Source organism: Mytilus edulis, chromosome 3 (assembly GCF_963676685.1).
Source record: "Mytilus edulis chromosome 3, xbMytEdul2.2, whole genome shotgun sequence".
Lineage (NCBI taxonomy): Eukaryota > Metazoa > Mollusca > Bivalvia > Mytilida > Mytilidae > Mytilus > Mytilus edulis.
The window spans coordinates 26190874-26212113 of record NC_092346.1 but is presented as its reverse complement, the minus strand read 5'-3'; the positions used below and the strand labels follow the sequence as shown (position 1 = coordinate 26212113).

Below are 21240 nucleotides of genomic sequence, written 5' to 3'. Positions count from 1 at the left end.
TCCCAATCCACTATAAAGAAATATGTTTAAACTAAAATGACTGATCTTGTAAAATTTCAAATCAGTTTATCAAAATGAATTATTCTAATATCTAGCAAAAGGAAACCCTTTATTTTTTTCAAACTTTCAATCTTACTCCAGCTGAATTCACCTAAATTACAACTTAATGATTTATACCCTTAAAATCTGTACGAGTTCTATCCACACGTAATATTTTCTGGTACTGCCCAAAAATACTTTTGAGATCATTTCCAATGAAGCATGCATATCGAAATAATTATAAAATATGTCTAGCACTTGCATGATTTAGTCTAAATATGCTATCAGAATGTTACCCCCATCTTGCACTGGAAACCAAATAAAACAATTAAGCACAGCAATAAAATTATGACTTTTCATATTCTGAAATTATGAGTTATATCAGGGTATGAAGGAATTTTGATTTAAACATGATAGATATTTGATAAAGTGAATATAATTTGAATATAAATCTTTCAGAACATGATTATTTCTTCTTTAGAATTATATATTTTACAGATGCGAACAATATCAAGGCCATGAATTTCTTTTATATGACACCAAGGTCAGACTTAGCTTCTTTATATCATATCCTAAGTTGACATTTTTGCCAATATCTGTAAAAACAAAAAACAGTACTCTTCTAGTAAAGATTCATCCCTGACCAGATAGAGCAGTATTTTTATTCTATCAAAAGACATGATCCTGCTAACCAGAATTACACAAATAATTTAACAGGTAGTACTGCAGAGTGGCAAATTTTTGCAAGGGTATATTTTTAGTCATTTTAAATTAAAGGTAAAATTGCAAAATCAATTCTCCTTGGGAATATAATCTTTAAGAACAAATAGGAAAATTAACATATTTTCTCAAGAAGTCGTGAAATTTTAATTCTGTGATTAGAAACCATTTTACACTATAAGTACATTTTAAAGACAATAAAATAATGAAGAAATGATTACAGGGAACCGGAGACATTTGAATTTTGTGACACTACAATGACCATGAATAAATTATTACTACAACAGTATATACATCATTAACATTAAAAGCTAAACTAATACTTTCTATACATGTAAAACAAAGTCAAAACAAGGATATCGAGTTTATTGAGCTCACATAATAAAGGAATGACTGTAATATTTTTTCTGTCTATGAATAATTAACTTAAAAAATGTGGTGCACACTGAATAACGTGCGTAGCAGATTATTTAACAGTGTGCACCACATTTTTTATGTTATTTCAAATAGACAGAAAAAAATATTACTGTCATTTCTTATAATTTAATTCTAAATTCCATTTTAAATCGTAGAAAACCATGAAAAAACGTTGACGACGTCACTGTCACATGACTAAATTATGTCTTTGGGCTGATAACAAAATAACGTCAGCCAATCAGAAGACGTGTTACATCCAAAATTAAATTATATAATTTTAAAATCAATTTTCTGAAAACACAAAGGATATACAGAATTGTTTTACCTTAGCCATGAGAAAAATAATACAGTCATTTTTTTTTTAAAAGAAATTGTTGCAGACCACTGAAGGGAGATAACTATTTATTCCAAAATTTTTGTAATTTACAAATTCATTTAAAATTCTTGGTATTCAACATGTTTTTCATACTTTTAATCATTTTCCTTTACTTCATAGGAAAAAAAGTCAAGACATTTTTTTATAGCATAATTTAAAGATCTTAAATCTATGTAAGTCAAAAACATGATCAGAAAATGATTTTGGGGTAATCTGAATTTTGTGTAAAAAATAATCTTCTTAAAAAGTTTGTGTAAAAAAATATAATTCAGAACTATTACTATCACTTTTAGTGAAATAAACAAAGTTGAAGTTTAACTTTCTTACACTCATTTCATAGAAAAAATTCCAACAAAATCTAGCAATTTTAAACAAAACAACAATAACAATCTTGAATTTTTCTGAAGAAATCAGTTCAATAGATTTTATTTTAAAAATATATCCCCAGAAACCTAAATCTCTATACAAGATGATTTAAGTATTTTATCTATGAAAACAGTATTGGTGGTTAATATGTAATAGTTCCTCTGAGATCAACATCTGAGCAAGAATCCAGGAATGCAGCATTTTTAAATGATTAACCATGAATTGAACTTATTTTTCACAAGAATGGATAAATGAAAACATCATAAATTCCTGTTTCAAACAAACTTTATAGCTAACAAAAAATACTTTTTATTTTTTTAATGAGTTTACTATTTAATATGTTTATTTTGTGTAATTAAAAAAAAGAAGCTTGCACACTATTATTGACAAATAATGATGTCCTACATAAGTAATTATTCATATTTTCTGCATGATAAATTAATTACATAACTTTGTTGTATTACAACTTTTAACAGGTGTAAACAACAAATAACAAAATACACAAATGAACACAAAATACATAATATACACCAGGATATTTTAACAATTTGCACCAATATTTCTCTACCAATTCAAATTCTCCCAAGTACGATAATTAATTGTAAGGTTTAAATTCTCCCAAATTACACATATTAAAAACAAAATGATAATAACAAATGGCTGGAATTGAGTTTACGTCAAAAACATAAAACTACACATGTTTGTTAATAATGATATTGAAATTTAAAAACATTTCTCAGAAATATATATATACATATTGGAATCATATCAATACAATTAATTAGTACAACATTTTTTTCACTAATATATATTCTTAAAATAATTTTTTCAGTTACATTTAAGTGCTCATCTGCTATAAAGATACTTTATTGCCCAATAAATATTTTGGTGAAACATGTGTATAAATAGGAAAAGATTTTTTCTCATAAAAATCATGTAATAATATTTAGAAATTATTGCATGTTTATAATGTGCCAAAATTGTGACAGGATTTAAATCGTTTTACAAAAATAAAAACTCATGATTCAAATTCCCCAAAAATGTTTGTATTCACCATTTCCTGAAATTGCAATAATCTTTAATTGTTACATGCATGTCAAAAATTCAACAATCCCAGTAATTAATGCACACAAAAATTTCTGAATCAATAGTTCTTTTAAACAAGAAGCAAATTTATGTGGATAGTGACAAATTTGGGAAGAAAATTCATAATATTGGCAGTAAAACAAACAAGCACTGTTTATCACAATATAGCTTTCTGTTGACACTTCCGTATCACATATCATTCTGTTTTGAGTGGAAACATTAAAACTTTAGCCTTCATGAACGATAAGTTTGGAAGGTGACTTATAACTCGACCAGCTTCATTACTAAGATCTTCCAGTCTCGTTTTCTTAGTCACTTTCAAATTGGCAAGAATATTCTGTAATGGTTGCATTGCTGGTTTCTGTCCATGTATCAAGTCTGCATCAAAAGCTGGAAAAGAAAAAAAAAAATTATTTATTTCTTCATTATCTGTAGCTATAAACGAGATAAAAGATACCAAAAGGAACAATCAAAATTCAATATTTAACAGTTTTAGTTTTGACATAATGTATATAGCTATGAACATTTGACCATTGTTGAAGACTATGATGCCATCTAGATGTACATGTATTTTAGTTATTTATGTCTTTGGGTTGCTGTATTTATGACATATACCTCATATCTTCCGTTATTCCTGCTTCTAGATCACTCATTAATAATGTAGCATATTAGATTTTTTTTTTACAGAACTTTACTAAAAAGTACAAAAATAACTACATTACAGACAAAAACAAACATTACAATTGTTCTTAGAAGACAACATATATGGAAGGCATTTGACAAAACTGAACAGTGAAATTTTCAAGTGATATGGGTCTACTTTCTGTGGAAGAAACATAAAACCAAAAATAAACTTATTTTAAACATTAATACAAAACTGTGGAAAATACACAAATTCAAATAACTGTTCTTTTACATTAATTTTATCTAAAACTGAACAGATAATTAAACAACATTTGATAAGGACACAACATATAATAGTTACCCCAATCCCATTTGTCTAATACAGATGTAAATACAAATTTAATAATATCCTCTTAGTCTTTGGCATATAAATTTCAGTTCAAGAAACTACAATACTGACATTTTTCAAATACTTTTCATATTTTTTGTATTTCTAAACTATTTCATTATCAACAATGATGTAAATTTATGCAAAAAAGCTTGAAAGTGAAAATAAGAACTGATTGATTTTTCCACACTTTAACTTGTGAAAGTATGTGTAAGGCACAGTAGTAGCACCAAGTAGAAGTTGTCACAATAACGGAAATACATAGAAATTAATGCGATTCTTAAAAACAATTTAAGTGAAGTTTCTCCCTCTTTAGAAATCTATTTTCTCAAATATAATATTTTAAGGTATGGTTTCAAATTTTCATAAAATGTCCTTGCCATTTTCTAAATTCCTCTTTAAATTATTGTTGAAGGTTTTAAATATCATGTTAAAGCATGAACATTTTTATATTGTCTGAAACTTGAAACTGCAGAACAATGATTTAATTAGCTCAACAGAACATCTGTAAATTTATGAAAGGCGATATAAAGTTGTCTTGTTTTAAATATCTTACATACAATGGTGAACAGCAACTGCTTATAATTAAAAAAGCACATACCTTTTTTGGCTGTAAGTTCAGAATCGTCTATATTGAGGAAATCCAGATGCTGATGTTTATTGTTTACTGAAAGGAAAAATCAATACATGTCGACATTTAGAAAACACTGTATCCAAAAACAATAATTGTACAACATTTTTGTATTTGTTCACACTTTGAAAACACCTTATAAGTTATTTGCACTAACTTTGAACAACATGAAGGACACCACATGTGGAGCAACATATGATTCCACTTCTGGAGAACCTGATCTTACCCTGGTTTTTGATGGAGTTGATGTTAATCAGTTTTCAGTTTTATAGGTAACGTGTTTTAAACTGTTGTCTACTCTCAAGTTTTTTTTGTATTTATGCCATGATTTTATTGGTTGATACGGTGCTTTTTGTCCGCAATTCGCTTTTTGTCCGCTTTTGCTTTTTGTCCGATAATTTTGCTTTTTGTCCGAAACTTTTGCTTTTTGTCCGTTGCTTTTTGTCCGATTATTTTGCTTTTTGTCCGAAACTTTTGCTTTTTGTCCGTTGCTTTTTGTCCGTTTTGCCTTTTGTCCGATTATTTTGCTTTTTGTCCGAAACTTTTGCTTTTTGTCCGTTGCTTTTTGTCCGTTTTGCTTTTTGTCCGATAATTTTGCTTTATGTCCGATATAAAATGTGTATATTTTTGGCAGGTTTCATTTTGAACTTCAAAATACCATGTACTTTTAGGAGTTAAATACAGACCATACTCACATTATAAATGATTTGTACATGAAATTTCATGTCTTTTACAATATATCGCATTACCTCTAAAATGGCTCGAAGCACTAATATCCTAGACCCGTAGGTGTTGGTCAACAGAGGGCAAGGGGAATACTCTTGTATATCCCTAAGTCTAAAAAAACAACTATTGAAAGCTGGCTAAACTAAGACATACTCCAGGTAGGCCATTATACCAGAAGAAGAGGTAGTCAAACCCTTATAAATGGCTTATAGCACTTTTTTCCTGGATCTACACGAGTTTATCAGCAACGAATTAAAAGGGGCATGAGTTTCGCCGGTATATCACGAGGTAAAAATAAACCTCATTATTGCCAGCTCTTCAAACTAAGAGATTCTCCACGTTGGCCATTATACCAGAGGTATAGGTAGGCAGTGCCTCTTAAATGGTCCATGGGCCATGGCACTTATGTCCTCGACCCGTACGAGTTGGTCAGAAGAGGGTAAGGGGAATACTCTAGTATATCACACAGTCCACCAAAAATAGTGACGGCTGCCCAAACTAAGACATTTTTAGGTGCGCCCTTATACTAGATGTTGGAGTAGTCAATCTCTTAAAAATGGCTCATAGCACTTATGCTATAGACCCGAACGAGTTTGTCAACAATGAGTTAAAAGGGGGATGAATTAGCCCGGTATATAACGAAGTTGAAATAAACTGTTGCCCGCTGGCTAAACTAAGAAATTATCCACGCGGGCCATGATATGAGAGGTAGAGGAAGGGATTGCCTCTATAAAATGACCATGAGCACGTATGAACTAGACCCGTACGAAATAGTCAGCAAAATGTAAGGTTGGTACCCTAGTATATAATAAAGTCGAACTAAACTATTACTGGATGGCTAAGAGATTCTCCTCGTGGGCCATGATACCAGAGGTAGAGGTTGTCATTGCCTCTAAAATGGCCTAAATCACTTATTCCTTAGAGAAGTACGCGGTATTATCAAAGGGTTTAAAAGGGAGTTGGAACCTCTGTTTACAAAGAAGTCGAAATAAATTATTGCCGGCTTGCTTAAGTACGAGATTCTCCAAGTTGGCCATTAATCCTAGGTTAAATGTGTGCATTGCCTTTTAAATGGCTGATAAAACTAACGCCCTAGACCTGTACGAGTTTGTCAGCAAAAGGTTAAAGGGGGGATGCGATGCCTCTTTTTAAAACGAAAATATAAATTAAGCCGACTGGCCTTACTAAGAGATTCTATACGCGGGGTATTATATCAAAGGATGAGGTAGGCATTACCTCTAACATAGCCATAACACGTATGTCCCAGACCCGTGTAGGTTAATCAGCAAAGGGTAAGGGGGGTACCTAAATATATCACAAAGTCGAAATAAACTATTGCTGGCTGGCTAAAGGAAGAGATTCTCCACATGGGCCATGATACCAGAGGTAGAAGTGGCCATAGCCTCAAAAATGGCCACTTATGCCGTAGACCCGTACCAGTGCTTCAGCAAAGTGTTAAAAGGGGGAGGTGGTATCTATGTTTACAACGAAGTCGAAATGAATTATTGCCGGCTGGCCAAACAAAGAAATTCTCAACATAGGCCATTATAACAAAGGTAGTGGTGGACATTGCATCTAAAATGGCCCATACTTCTTATTCCATTGATCTGTACGAGTTTGTCAGCAAAGGGTAAGGAGGGTACCCTGGTATATAACAAAGTCGAAATAAACTATTGCCGGATGGCCAAAAATAAAAGATGATCCACGTTTATCATGATACCAGAGGTAGAGGTGGGCCTTGCCTTTAAAATGGTTTATAGCACTTATGCCAGCAAAAGGAAAGGAGGGTATTCTAGTATATCGCAAAGTCGTTATGAAATATTACCGGCTGTTCAAACTACGAGATTCACCACATGGGCCATGCTACCAGAGGTATAGGTGGTCATTGCCTTTAAAATAGCCTATAGCACTTATATGGCATATACCCGTACGAGTTTGTCAGTAAAGAGCTAAAATGAGGAGGTGGTACCTCTGTTCACATTAAAGTCAAAATAACTGTAGCCGGTAGGCCAAACTCCGGGATTCTCTACGTGGATCGTTATACCAGAGGTAGAGGTTTATTTCGACTTCGTTGTAAACAAAGGTAACACCTTTTATTTTTAACCCCTTGCAGGCAAAATCGTACAGGTCTTTGGAATTAGTGTTATATGCCATTTTAAAGGCAATTACCATATCTATCTCTGGTAAAATGGCCTACGTGGAGAACCTCTTAGTTTGGCCAGCCGTCAATACTTTATTTCGACTTTGTTGTAAACAGAGGTACCATCTCCCCCTTTATTGTCAAACTCGTACGGGTCTAGGGCATAAGTGCTATAAGAAATTTGTATGGCAATGCCCTCCTCTATCTCTGGTAAAATGGCCTACGTGGAGAATCTTTTAGTTTGGCCAGCCGGCAATTATTAAAGTGTATTTCGACTTCGTTGCAAACAGAGGTACCACCTTACCCTTTTAATTCATTGTTGTCAAACTCGTACGGGTCTTGGGCCTGAGTGATCTGTGCCTTTTTTAAGGCAATGCCTACTTCTACCTCTGGCATCATACCCCACGTGGAGAATCTCTTGGCCAGCCGGCAATTGTTTTTTTCGACTTTTTTATATACCAAGGTACTTCCCTAACCCTTTGCTGACTTACTCGCTGGCTTATCCCTTATTGTAAGTAAGTAAGTTCAATAAATATAAGACTATATGCCAGGTCTTTCTGACAACCAATTGCAAACAAATTGGGGTTTATCTAATGAGGCTTTTCCCAGGATGCAATTGCTCGTAGACTGTATACAGTTGACCAAATAATCCACAAATTCCGCAAAAGGATCTTTTAATTATAGGCCATGTCCATTTAGACATTAAGCAACAAAAGCCCAGCATGACCGATGCATTTGTCTTTAACATCTCCGATATTGATTCCGCGTGGCCTTCCAATTGACATGAGTGTCCATTGGTGTTCATTGTTAAACCTTTGGAGCTATATCAGTTTGTGTGGAAATTAAGAGCACGATGACCTTCCCTTGGTGATAACAACATGACCAACAACCATATCGTGTGTTACCAAAAGCCGTCAGCGATAGTCACACCGACAATTTGCTACCTTCGTGGACAAAAGCCTGGCTTTTCGCTGGATCCTAATTAACATCTAGTGTTGTCACTACCATTTGCTGTAGAGATTTAGTTGCACAACATAACAGAAACATTCTTTGTAAATACTCTATGTTGATATTTTGACATTTGGATGGTTCATATACCAATTGTAGCCGAAAAATGATAATGAAACATTTCTGTTTAATATCGATCTATTGTTGGAATTGTAAATTTTCATATTCAATTTTTGTTTGTTTAAAGATGACCATTTTAAATAAAGATTTTAATTTTTTAAAAAGCAAGTGTTAGACTTGTGCTTTTATTGCCACTCAGTTCATATAACCTGTCATTTTAGTCGAGCCTGTAACTTTTGTTGCAGAAAGCTCGACATATGAATAGTGATCCGGCGGCGGCGGCGTAAGTTAACTTCTGAAAAGCTTAATATTTTAGAAGGTGGAAGAATTGGATGCTTCATACTTTGTATATAGATGCCTCATGTTACGAAGTTTCTGTCAGTCACATATCCAATGTCCTTGACCTCATTTTCATGGTTCAGTGATCACTTGAAAAAAAAGTTCAGAATTTTTGTAATGTTGAATTCTCTCTTATTATAAGTAATAGGATAACTATATTTGGTATGTGCGTACCTTGCAAGGTACTCATGCCCGTCAGACAGTTTTCACTTGACCTCGACTTCATTTCGTGGACCAGTGAACAAAGGTTAGAATAAGTTTTGGTGGTCAAGTCCACATCTCAGATACTATAAGCAACAGGGCTAGTATATTCGGTGTATGGAAGGACTGTAAGGTGTACATGTCCAACTGGCAGGTGTCATCTGACCTTGACCTCATTTTCACGGTTCAGTGGTTATAGTTAAATTTTTCTGTCTTGGTCTGTTTTTCTCATACTTTATGCAATGAGTCTACAATATTTGTTGTATGGAATGATTGTAAGGTGTTCATGTCTAGCGGAAAGATATCATCTGACCTTGACCTCATTTTCATGGTTCAGTGGTCAAAGTTCAGTTTTTGAGTTTTGGTCTTTTTATCTAATATTATATGCCAAAGGTCACTATATTTGGTGCATGAAAATATCTTATGATCTATATATAAGTCTCCCAGGTTTTATTTGACCATGACCTCAATTTCACGGTTCATTGCACAGTGTTAAGTTTTTGTGTTTTGGTCTGTTTTTCTTAAACTATAAGTAATAGGTCAAGTATATTTGTTGTATCGAAGAATTGTTAGCTGTTCATGTCTGCCCGGTATGGTTCGTCTGACCTTTACCTCATTTTCATAATTCATTTGGTCTTTGTTTAGCTATCTTGGTTAATGTTAAGTTTATGTGGCAGTTGTAATAAATCTTTATACTTAGGGCTATCAACATAATATTAATGATGAGTAAAGTAGGCGAGACATTTCAGTGTGTGCACTCTTGTTTAAATATGCTTATTTATCCGAGTCCTGGACTGCATTCCAGTGGCTTTCATTCGTTTACTTTTGTGTAAATTTTATACAGATCAATATTTTTTCAAATGTTTTACCAATATTTTAGCTGCATGTAACATCTTGAACACTCAGAACAGCAAAACAAAATTTAGATTTCAGAAATAAATAGCCTTTAGTCATCGACGAATAGCCGATGATTTCAAGAGTTGTTTCCGTTAAAGGATGATTCCTTTTTTTTTGTGCAATACTTGCTCTTTCGGAGGCTCGAGGGTAATTTCAGCAAAAATTTTATCATTTTTGTTTTCATTACAAATTTAATTATTACACTATTAGTTATAACTTTAAGAATTGGCTCAAAAATCAACCCAAAAAATCGAATGATTTTGGCCTCAGATTTATTTTTCAAATGTTTATATCACTGTAAAGGCTCTAAATTGTCTCCCTTTAGTGCAATAATGACATTTTGTTTTGGCGTTAGAATTAAAATGTCTTTTTCAACTCATCGGTGACCTATAGATATTTTTCAAATATGCTTTACGTAAACTAAACAGTTGTAAAATTAAATCGATTTCTGTAATTTAGTTCTTTTTTTATTTCGATATATATATCTCTCTATTTCTCCTATTAGTTCAACTTAAAAAAAGTACCTTAACAAAAATGGTTGCTTCTTTCGAGGGCAGATTGTGAGCTTAAGTGAACGATAACCCCATGTTTTTATTTGATTTTTCTATTTAGTATATGATAAAAGTTCATCTATAGAAAAAGAAGCAAAATCCTACATGTATATTTAAAAAATAATGGATTAATACCCTCCAGTCCCCTTAATGACAAAAAAAATAAATAGAACATTACGTTTAAGTATCACCTACAGTATTTTACAACCTACATTGGTGATACATTATATGTATTTCTGCCGTTGTTTTATATAAGTTATTGTCCTGACTAAACATCTTTATGCGTTTTTGCGTTTTTGCGTTTCAGTTTTTATTGTGAAATTTCTTCAATCAGCCAAGACAAACTTTAAAGTTCGCCTTAACGATGTTTTCGCGAGAAATCCATGTATTATTATCGAATTACTACATTTAATTATTGTCTAGTGCCCTAAAATGAGATTTTCCGAGACGCTGGGTTTGAAATGGGATACCCTATTTAATTTAAACAATATTTGCAATCTTTTCAAAAAGATGCAGATGGGAATTTTCGTTCCTTATGAAAGTGTTCGCAAGGAGTTAAATTATAAACTCCTTATAGGATTATCAAAAAGCAACTATTAAGGACCCCCTTGGAATAAAGATCTTCCAAGACAACGTGTTCGAGAGTTTGAGTTTAATACATGACTTGTTAAAACTTAATGGACGGAGCAGGATTATCTTACTCTTCCAGTTAACCATACATCATCACAGTTGCATTGGTTCTTGTTGCTCAGATTTTAAATTTCAATGATTTCGTCCGAGACCACAATTGTCGTCCCTTGATTTTCGTTATTAGTCCCTAGTGATAACAGTGGGTTACTTGCCAATAATTTTTATACCCCTTCCAAATTTATTTCTCCTTGTTTAATGCCTCACATTGTAAGTAGGGGGGGGGGGGGGGGGGGTGAAATTACACTGTAAAAAAATTTGGGTCCAGAATTTTACAGGAAAGTAGTGATTTGGTCCAGCTGAAAAAGGTTAAAAATTAGCACTTCGGAAGCTGTCAAAAGATTTCAAGACACCCTAAACACAAAATTGTCCATATTTTGAGTTAGACGCGATGAAGTTTTCTATAATTTTGATATAATTTGTCCCAAAATTAGTACAACACACTGTAAAAGTTTCATTGAGAAAGCGCAGGTGGAATTTTTTTAATTTTCATTTATGTTCTAAAAGAAATGCACTACGAATTAATTGTGTTCTCGGACCATTTGTTTTGTGGACTGTTGTGTATCTTGTTGTTTTTCATTCAGTTGCGACTTTGTTGGTTTGTTTCAACCCTTTTTAGTGTGATTATCCTTTGGTACACTTTGCCTCTCTCTTATATATGATATCGCAATAATTATATATATGTAAGCGTTCATATACATTTATATGGATACAATATTGAATTAAAATAGACATAATAATTAGATGAGTGAAAAAAAGAAAATGAAGTAATAATTGTACGTGTGAGGAGTTGGCATTCTTATAAAAAAGAAGATGTGGTATTATTGCAAATGAGACAACTATCCACAAAAGACCAAAATGACACAGACATTAACAGCATTAGGTCACCGTACGGCCTTCAACAATGAGGAAAGCCCGTACAGCATAGTCAGCTATAAAAGGCCCCGATAAGACAATGTAAAACAATTCAAACGAGAAAACTAACGGCCTTATTTATGTCAAAACAATAAATGAAAAAACAAATATGTAACACATAAACAATTCGCATATAAGTGCAAATGGTGACTATATATTATTAGCGGGAAGAAGAAACTGTGCGTTTAAGCAATAACATGTCGTAAATGTGTGCACTTCCACATGTAGCAAACGCCGACACCATTTAACATAATGATAAAACTATTCAAACGAGAAAACCATTGATTTACAAAACACTATACGACAAACAAATACACATTATTTATGTATGTGCCTGGACCAAGTCAGGAGCCTGTATATTCAGTGGTTGTCGTTTGTTTATGTGTTACATATTTGTTTTTTCATTTATTTTTTTGACATAAATAAGGCCGTTAGTTTTCTCGTTTGAATTGTTTTACATTGTCTTATCGGGGCCTTTTATAGCTGACTATGCTGTACGGGCTTTCCTCATTGTTGAAGGCCGTACGACGACCTAATGCTGTTAATGTCTGTGTCATTTTGGTCTTTTGTGGATAGTTGTCTCATTTGCAATAATACCACATCTTCTTTTTTATAAGAATGCCAACTCCTCACACGTACAATTATTACTTCATTTTCTTTTTTTCACTCATCTAATTATTATATCTATTTTAATTCAATATTGTATCCATATAAATGTATATGAACGCTTACATATATATAATTATTGCGATATCATATATAAGAGAGAGGCAAAGTGTACCAAAGGATAATCACACTAAAAAGGGTTGAAACAAACCAACAAAGTCGCAACTGAATGAAAAACAACAAGATACACAACAGTCCACAAAACAAATGGTCCGAGAACACAATTAATTCGTAGTGCATTTCTTTTAGAACATAAATGAAAATTAAAAAAATTCCACCTGCGCTTTCTCAATGAAACTTTTACAGTGTGTTGTACTAATTTTGGGACAAATTATATCAAAATTATAGAAAACTTCATCGCGTCTAACTCAAAATATGGACAATTTTGTGTTTAAGGTGTCTTGAAATCTTTTGACAGCTTCCAAAGTGCTAATTTTTAACCTTTTTCAGCTGGACCAAATCACTACTTTCCTGTAAAATTCTGGACCCAAATTTTTTTACAGTGTAATTTCACCCCCCCCCCCCCCCCCTACTTACACTGTGAGGCATTAAACAAGGAGAAATAAATTTGGAAGGGGTATAAAAATTATTGGCAAGTAACCCACTGTTATCACTAGGGACTAATAACGAAAATCAAGGGACGACAATTGTGGTCTCGGACGAAATCATTGAAATTTAAAATCTGAGCAACAAGAACCAATGCAACTGTGATGATGTATGGTTAACTGGAAGAGTAAGATAATCCTGCTCCGTCCATTAAGTTTTAAAAAGTCATGTATTAAACTCAAACTCTCGAACACGTTGTCTTGGAAGATCTTTATTCCAAGGGGGTCCTTAATAGTTGCTTTTTGATAATCCTATAAGGAGTTTATAATTTAACTCCTTGCGAACACTTTCATAAGGAACGAAAATTCCCATCTGCATCTTTTTGAAAAGATTGCAAATATTGTTTAAATTAAATAGGGTATCCCATTTCAAACCCAGCGTCTCGGAAAATCTCATTTTAGGGCACTAGACAATGATTAAATGTAGTAATTCGATAATAATACATGGATTTCTCGCGAAAACATCGTTTAGGCGAACTTTAAAGTTTAAAGGTGATACTTGAACGTAATGTTCTATTTATTTTTTTTTTGTCGTTAAGGGAACTGGAGGGTATTAATCCATTATTTTTTAAATATACATGTAGGATTTTGCTTGTTTTTCTATAGATGAACTTTTATCATATACTAAATAGAAAAATCAAATAAAAACATGGGGTTATCGTTCACTTAAGCTCACAATCTGCCCTCGAAAGAAGCAACCATTTTTGTCAAGGTACTTTTTTTTAAGTTGAACTAATAGGAGAAATAGAGAGATATATGTATCGAAATAAAAAAAGAACTAAATTACAGAAATCGATTTAATTTTACAACTGTTTAGTTTACGTAAAGCATATTTGAAAAATATCTATAGGTCACCGATGAGTTGAAAAAGACATTTTAATTCTAACGCCAAAACAAAATGTCATTATTGCACTAAAGGGAGACAATTTGGAGCTTTTACAGTGATATAAACATTTGAAAAATAAATCTGAGGCCAAAATCATTCGATTTTTTGGGTTGATTTTTGAGCCAATTCATAAAGTTATAACTAATAGTGTAATAAATAAAATTTGTAATGAAAACAAAAATGATAAAAATTTTGCTGAAATTACCCTCGAGCCTCCGAAAGAGCAAGTATTGCACAAAAAAAAGGAATCATCCTTTAACGAAAACAACTCTTGAAATCATCGGCTATTCGTCGATGACTAAAGGCTATTTATTTCTGAAATCTAAATTTTGTTTTGCTGTTCTGAGTGTTCAAGATGTTACATGCAGCTAAAATATTGGTAAAACCTTTGAAAAAATACTGATCTGTATAAAATTTACACAAAAGTAAACGAATGAAAGTCACTGGAATGCAGTCCAGGACTCGGATAAATAAGCACATTTAAACAAGAGTGCACACACTGAAATGTCTCGCCTACTTTACTCATCATTAATATTATGTTGATAGCCCTAAGTATAAAGATTTATTACAACTGCCACATAAACTTAACATTAACCAAGATAGCTAAACAAAGACCAAATGAATTATGAAAATGAGGTAAAGGTCAGACGAACCATACCAGGCAGACATGAACAGCTAACAATTCTTCGATACAACAAATATACTTGACCTATTACTTATAGTTTAAGAAAAACAGACCAAAACACAAAAACTTAACACTGTGCAATGAACCGTGAAATTGAGGTCATGGTCAAATAAAACCTGGGAGACTTATATATAGATCATAAGATATTTTCATGCACCAACTATAGTGACCTTTGGCATATAATATTAGATAAAAAGACCAAAACTCAAAAACTGAACTTTGACCACTGAACCATGAAAATGAGGTCAAGGTCAGATGATATCTTCCCGCTAGACATGTACACCTTACAATCATTCCATACAACAAATATTGTAGACTCATTGCATAAAGTATGAGAAAAACAGACCAAGACAGAAAAATTTAACTATAACCACTGAACCGTGAAAATGAGGTCAAGGTCAGATGACACCTACCAGTTGGACATGTACACCTTACAGTCCTTCCATACACCGAATATACTAGCCCTGTTGCTTATAGTATCTGAGATGTGGACTTGACCACCAAAACTTATTCTAACCTTTGTTCACTGATCCACGAAATGAAGTCGAGGTCAAGTGAAAACTGTCTGACGGGCATGAGTACCTTGCAAGGTACGCACATACCAAATATAGTTATCCTATTACTTATAATAAGAGAGAATTCAACATTACAAAAATTCTGAACTTTTTTTTCAAGTGATCACTGAACCATGAAAATGAGGTCAAGGACATTGGACATGTGACTGACAGAAACTTCGTAACATGCGGCATATATATACAGAGTATGAAGCATCCAATTCTTCCACCTTCTAAAATAATAAGCTTTTCAGAAGTTAACTTACGCCGCCGCCGCCGCCGGATCACTATTCATATGTCGAGCTTTCTGCAACAAAAGTTACAGGCTCGACTAAAATGACAGGTTATATGAACTGAGTGGCAATAAAAGCACAAGTCTAACACTTGCTTTTTAAAAAATTAAAATCTTTATTTAAAATGGTCATCTTTAACCAAACAAAAATTGAATATGAAAATTTACAATTCCAACAATAGATCGATATTAAACAGAAATGTTTCATTATCATTTTTCGGCTACAATTGGTATATGAACCATCCAAATGTCAAAATATCAACATAGAGTATTTACAAAGAATGTTTCTGTTATGTTGTGCAACTAAATCTCTACAGCAAATGGTAGTGACAACACTAGATGTTAATTAGGATCCAGCGAAAAGCCAGGCTTTTGTCCACGAAGGTAGCAAATTGTCGGTGTGACTATCGCTGACGGCTTTTGGTAACACACGATATGGTTGTTGGTCATGTTGTTATCACCAAGGGAAGGTCATCGTGCTCTTAATTTCCACACAAACTGATATAGCTCCAAAGGTTTAACAATGAACACCAATGGACACTCATGTCAATTGGAAGGCCACGCGGAATCAATATCGGAGATGTTAAAGACAAATGCATCGGTCATGCCGGGCTTTTGTTGCTTAATGTCTAAATGGACATGGCCTATAATTAAAAGATCCTTTTGCGGAATTTGTGGATTATTTGGTCAACTGTATACAGTCTACGAGCAATTGCATCCTGGGAAAAGCCTCATTAGATAAACCCCAATTTGTTTGTAATTGGTTGTCAGAAAGACCTGGCATATAGTCTTATATTTATTGAACTTACTTACTTACAATAAGGGATAAGCCAGCGAGTAAGTCAGCAAAGGGTTAGGGAAGTACCTTGGTATATAAAAAAGTCGAAATAAACAATTGCCGGCTGGCCAAGAGATTCTCCACGTTGGGTATGATGCCAGAGGTAGAAGTAGGCATTACCTTAAAAAAAGGCACAGATCACTCAGGCCCAAGACCCGTACGAGTTTGACAACAATGAATTAAAAGGGTAAGGTGGTACCTCTGTTTGCAACGAAGTCGAAATACACTTTAATAATTGCCGGCTGGCCAAACTAAAAGATTCTCCACGTAGGCCATTTTACCAGAGATAGAGGAGGGCATTGCCATACAAATTTCTTATAGCACTTATGCCCTAGACCCGTACGAGTTTGACAATAATGAATCAAAAGGGGGAGATGGTACCGCTGTTTACAACAAAGTCGAAATAAAGTATTGCCGGCTGGCCAAACTAAGAAGTTCTCCACGTAGGCCATTTTACCAGAGATAGATATGGTAATTGCCTTTAAAATGGCATATAACACTAATTCCAAAGACCTGTACGATTTTGCCTGCAAGGGGTTAAAAATAAAAGGTGTTACCTTTGTTTACAACGAAGTCGAAATAAACCTCTACCTCTGGTATAATGATCCACGTAGAGAATCCCGGAGTTTGGCCTACCGGCTACAGTTATTTTGACTTTAATGTGAACAGAGGTACCACCTCCTCATTTTAGCTCTTTACTGACAAACTCGTACGGGTATATGCCATATAAGTGCTATAGGCTATTTTAAAGGCAATGACCACCTATACCTCTGGTAGCATGGCCCATGTGGTGAATCTCGTAGTTTGAACAGCCGGCAATATTTCATAACGACTTTGCGATATACTAGAATACCCTCCTTTCCTTTTGCTGGCATAAGTGCTATAAACCATTTTAAAGGCAAGGCCCACCTCTACCTCTGGTATCATGATAAACGTGGATCATCTTTTATTTTTGGCCATCCGGCAATAGTTTATTTCGACTTTGTTATATACCAGGGTACCCTCCTTACCCTTTGCTGACAAACTCGTACAGATCAATGGAATAAGAAGTATGGGCCATTTTAGATGCAATGTCCACCACTACCTTTGTTATAATGGCCTATGTTGAGAATTTCTTTGTTTGGCCAGCCGGCAATAATTCATTTCGACTTCGTTGTAAACATAGATACCACCGCCCCCTTTTAACACTTTGCTGAAGCACTGGTACGGGTCTACGGCATAAGTGGCCATTTTTGAGGCTATGGCCACTTCTACCTCTGGTATTATGGCCCATGTGGAGAATCTCTTCGTTTAGCCAGCCAGCAATAGTTTATTTCGACTTTGTGATATACTTAGGTACCCCCCCTTACCCTTTGCTGATTAACTTACACGGGTCTGGGACATACGTGTTATGGCTATGTTAGAGGTAATGCCTACCTCATCCTCTGATATAATACCCCGCGTATAGAATCTCTTAGTTAGGCCAGTCGTCTTAATTTATATTTTCGTTGTAAAAAGAGGCATCGCATCCCCCCTTTAACCTTTTGCTGACAAACTCGTACAGGTCTAGGGCGTTAGTTTTATCAGCCATTTAAAAGGCAATGCACACATTTAACCTAGGATTAATGGCCAACTTGGAGAATCTCGTACTTAAGCAAGCCGGCAATAATTTATTTCGACTTCTTTGTAAACAGAGGTTCCAACTCCCTTTTAAACCCTTTGATGATACCGCGTACTTCTCTAGGGAATAAGTGATTTAGGCCATTTTAGAGGTAATGACAACCTCTACCTCTGGTATCATGGCCCACGCGGAGAATCTCTTAGCCATCCAGCAATATGTTAGTTCGACTTTATTATATACTAGGGTACCAACCTTACACTTTGCTGACTAACTCGTACGGGTCTAGGTCATACGTGCTGATGGTCATTTTATAGAGGCAATCCCTTCCTCTACCTCTCATATTATGGCCCGCGTGGATAATTTCTTAGTTTAGCCAGCGGGCAACAGTTTATTTCAACTTCGTTATATACCGGGCTAATTCATCCCCCTTTTAACTCATTGTTGACAAACTCGTTCGGGTCTATAGCATAAGTGCTATGAGCCATTTTTAAGAGAATGACTACTCCAACATCTAGTATAAGGGCGCACCTAAAAATTTCTTAGTTTGGGCAGCCGTCACTATTTTTGGTGGACTGTGTGATATACTAGAGTATTCCCCTTACCCTCTTCTGACCAACTCGTACGGGTCGAGGACATAAGTGCCATGGCCCATGGACCATTTAAGAGGCACTGCCTACCTATACCTCTGGTATAATGGCCAACGTGGAGAATCTCAAAGTTTGAAGAGCTGGCAATAATGAGGTTTATTTTTACTTCGTGATATACCGGCGAAACTCATGCCCCTTTTAATTCGTTGCTGATAAACTCGTGTAGATCCAGGACATAAGTGCTATAAGCCATTTATAAGAGTTTGACTACCTCTTCTTCTGGTATAATGGCCTACCTGGAGTATGTCTTAGTTTAGCCAGCTTTCAATAGTTGTTTTTTAGACTTAGGGATATACAAGAGTATTCCCCTTGCCCTCTGTTGACCAACACCTACGGGTCTAGGATATTAGTGCTTCGAGCCATTTTAGAGGTAATGCGATAAAAAACACATGAAATTTCATGTACAAATCATTTATAATGTGAGTATGGTCTGTATTTAACTCCTAAAAGGACATGGTATTTTGAAGTTTAAAATGAAACCTGCCATAAATATACACATTTCATATCGGACATGAAGCAAAATTATCGGACAAAAAGCAACGGACAAAAAGCAAAAGTTTCGGACAAAAAAGCAAAATAATCGGACAAAAGGCAAAACGGACAAAAAGCAACGGACAAAAAGCAAAAGTTTCGGACAAAAAGCAAAATAATCGGACAAAAGGCAAAACGGACAAAAAGCAACGGACAAAAAGCAAAAGTTTCGGACAAAAAGCAAAATTATCGGACAAAAAGCAAAAGCGGACAAAAAGCGAATTGCGGACAAAAAGCACCGTATCAATTGGTCTCTTTGTGACTTCCATGTTTTAATTATCAACCTCTTTTTTTCAAGGTTTGAAGTTTCACAGAATATTCAATTTTGCCTTTGTAAATTAACATAAGCATTAAAAGTACATTTTCCTTTTATACAATAAAATTTGTGCATCATAATCTCTTTGTCCAAATTTGCTAGTAGAAAAATCTTCCTTTCACCTGTGAATTCTCAAGTTACACAACACATGTGCATTCTGTCATTAACAAGTTGTGCATTTATCCTCATAAGTAACCATGACTTTCGTTGTGTGAATGACAAGTCAATAAGTATGATATCCAATCGAAACAAAATAAATTGAGAAGTGTAAGATGAAATTTGACTTTAATCATGTGACCTCTATGTCTTACCTTCTAGAGGATTCGTTAAACCACTAGATGTCCAATCAAACTGAACTGGTGGCAAATCCTGCAAATTTAAAGAAATAATAAATGTTTTGTTTTTTTTCTATGGTCGGGTTGTTGTCTCTTTGGCATATTCCCCATTTCCATTCTCAATTTTATTTTGTTATAAAATATTTGTATGACATTTTATTACTTAGAAATCATTATTTGTATACAATATTGAAAGTAAACAAATTTTTTCCTATATAGCCATATGATGTTTTTCATGCTAAAATATAAATCATAAATACTGTTTGTCTCATAATTATTGATTGAAACTGCAAGTTATTTTTGTATTTAATGAAAAAATATCATTCAATATGCACACGAAATAACTCCAGTAGAATTTTAAAGTTCTTATGTGTTATATATGAAAGAACAAGAATTTTGAATAGTTCAATACTTTTGACCTAAGACATATCCAAAGCACCCTCAAAGCTGCTATAATTGAGTAAAGTACAAAAAGGTTAAGAAAAAAAAACCACCACTCAGCTCCTGAGAAGAGACAGGATTTCCATAAATTGTTAACTTTGAGGGTTTATTGTCATTTTTTTAATCTTTGAACAAGTTCATATTTGTCACTTTTATTTGAGGAGGAAACACATGCTTAGGGTAATAAGCACATAACTGACAAACTCCTTATCACAATACTGAAATACAGGATGCATATGGTCATATTTGTTAACAAACAACTCAAGCAAGAAGGTGACACAATGAAGTGAATTGTACAGTTACTTGTTATATTTCCTTTGAGGAAATTCAACAATTTTTGTACAACAATAATTGTTCTTTTGGTCTCATTAATGACAAGAGGACTGAATATTAACAAATTTATTTTGATCTACTTGATAATTGGAAGCATCCTGGGCTACCTAGAACACTAAGCAGCAAAGGTCTCTAAAAATGTAAAACTATTTTTTTTTAATCCAAGTACCATCTTATGTTTATTTTTTTATAACACTGGCTTTGTTTTGTTGCTGTAACACCTATATATACCCTACATCTTTTTGGCACTACTCATGGCAAGCAAGTTCAACTCTGGTCTCAACAGATTAGGGTTGTTAGTTATCCTGACAAAGGTCACGGTTCTCTATAGCTTATATAT

General features: G+C 34.0%; 1 protein-coding gene across 2 annotated transcripts in view; it reads right to left on the bottom strand.

Moving 5' to 3' along the window:
* Nucleotides 1–1975: 1975 nt before the first annotated feature.
* The window catches only part of LOC139516081 (protein starmaker-like), a 32114-nt gene continuing 12849 nt past the window's right edge, over nt 1976–21240 (bottom strand). The window contains exons 6-9 of one of the 2 annotated variants that reach the window (XM_071305899.1): nt 20103–20160; nt 4618–4683; nt 3990–4004; nt 3064–3394 (exon numbers count right to left, since the gene is read on the bottom strand). In XM_071305899.1, the coding sequence (XP_071162000.1) occupies nt 3201–3394; nt 3990–4004; nt 4618–4683; nt 20103–20160 (333 nt within the window). In that variant the 3' untranslated portion in view covers nt 3064–3200. Of the gene's footprint in view, nt 3395–3989; nt 4005–4617; nt 4684–20102; nt 20161–21240 lie in introns of both variants that reach the window. The other variant, XM_071305900.1, reaches the window with a different exon arrangement.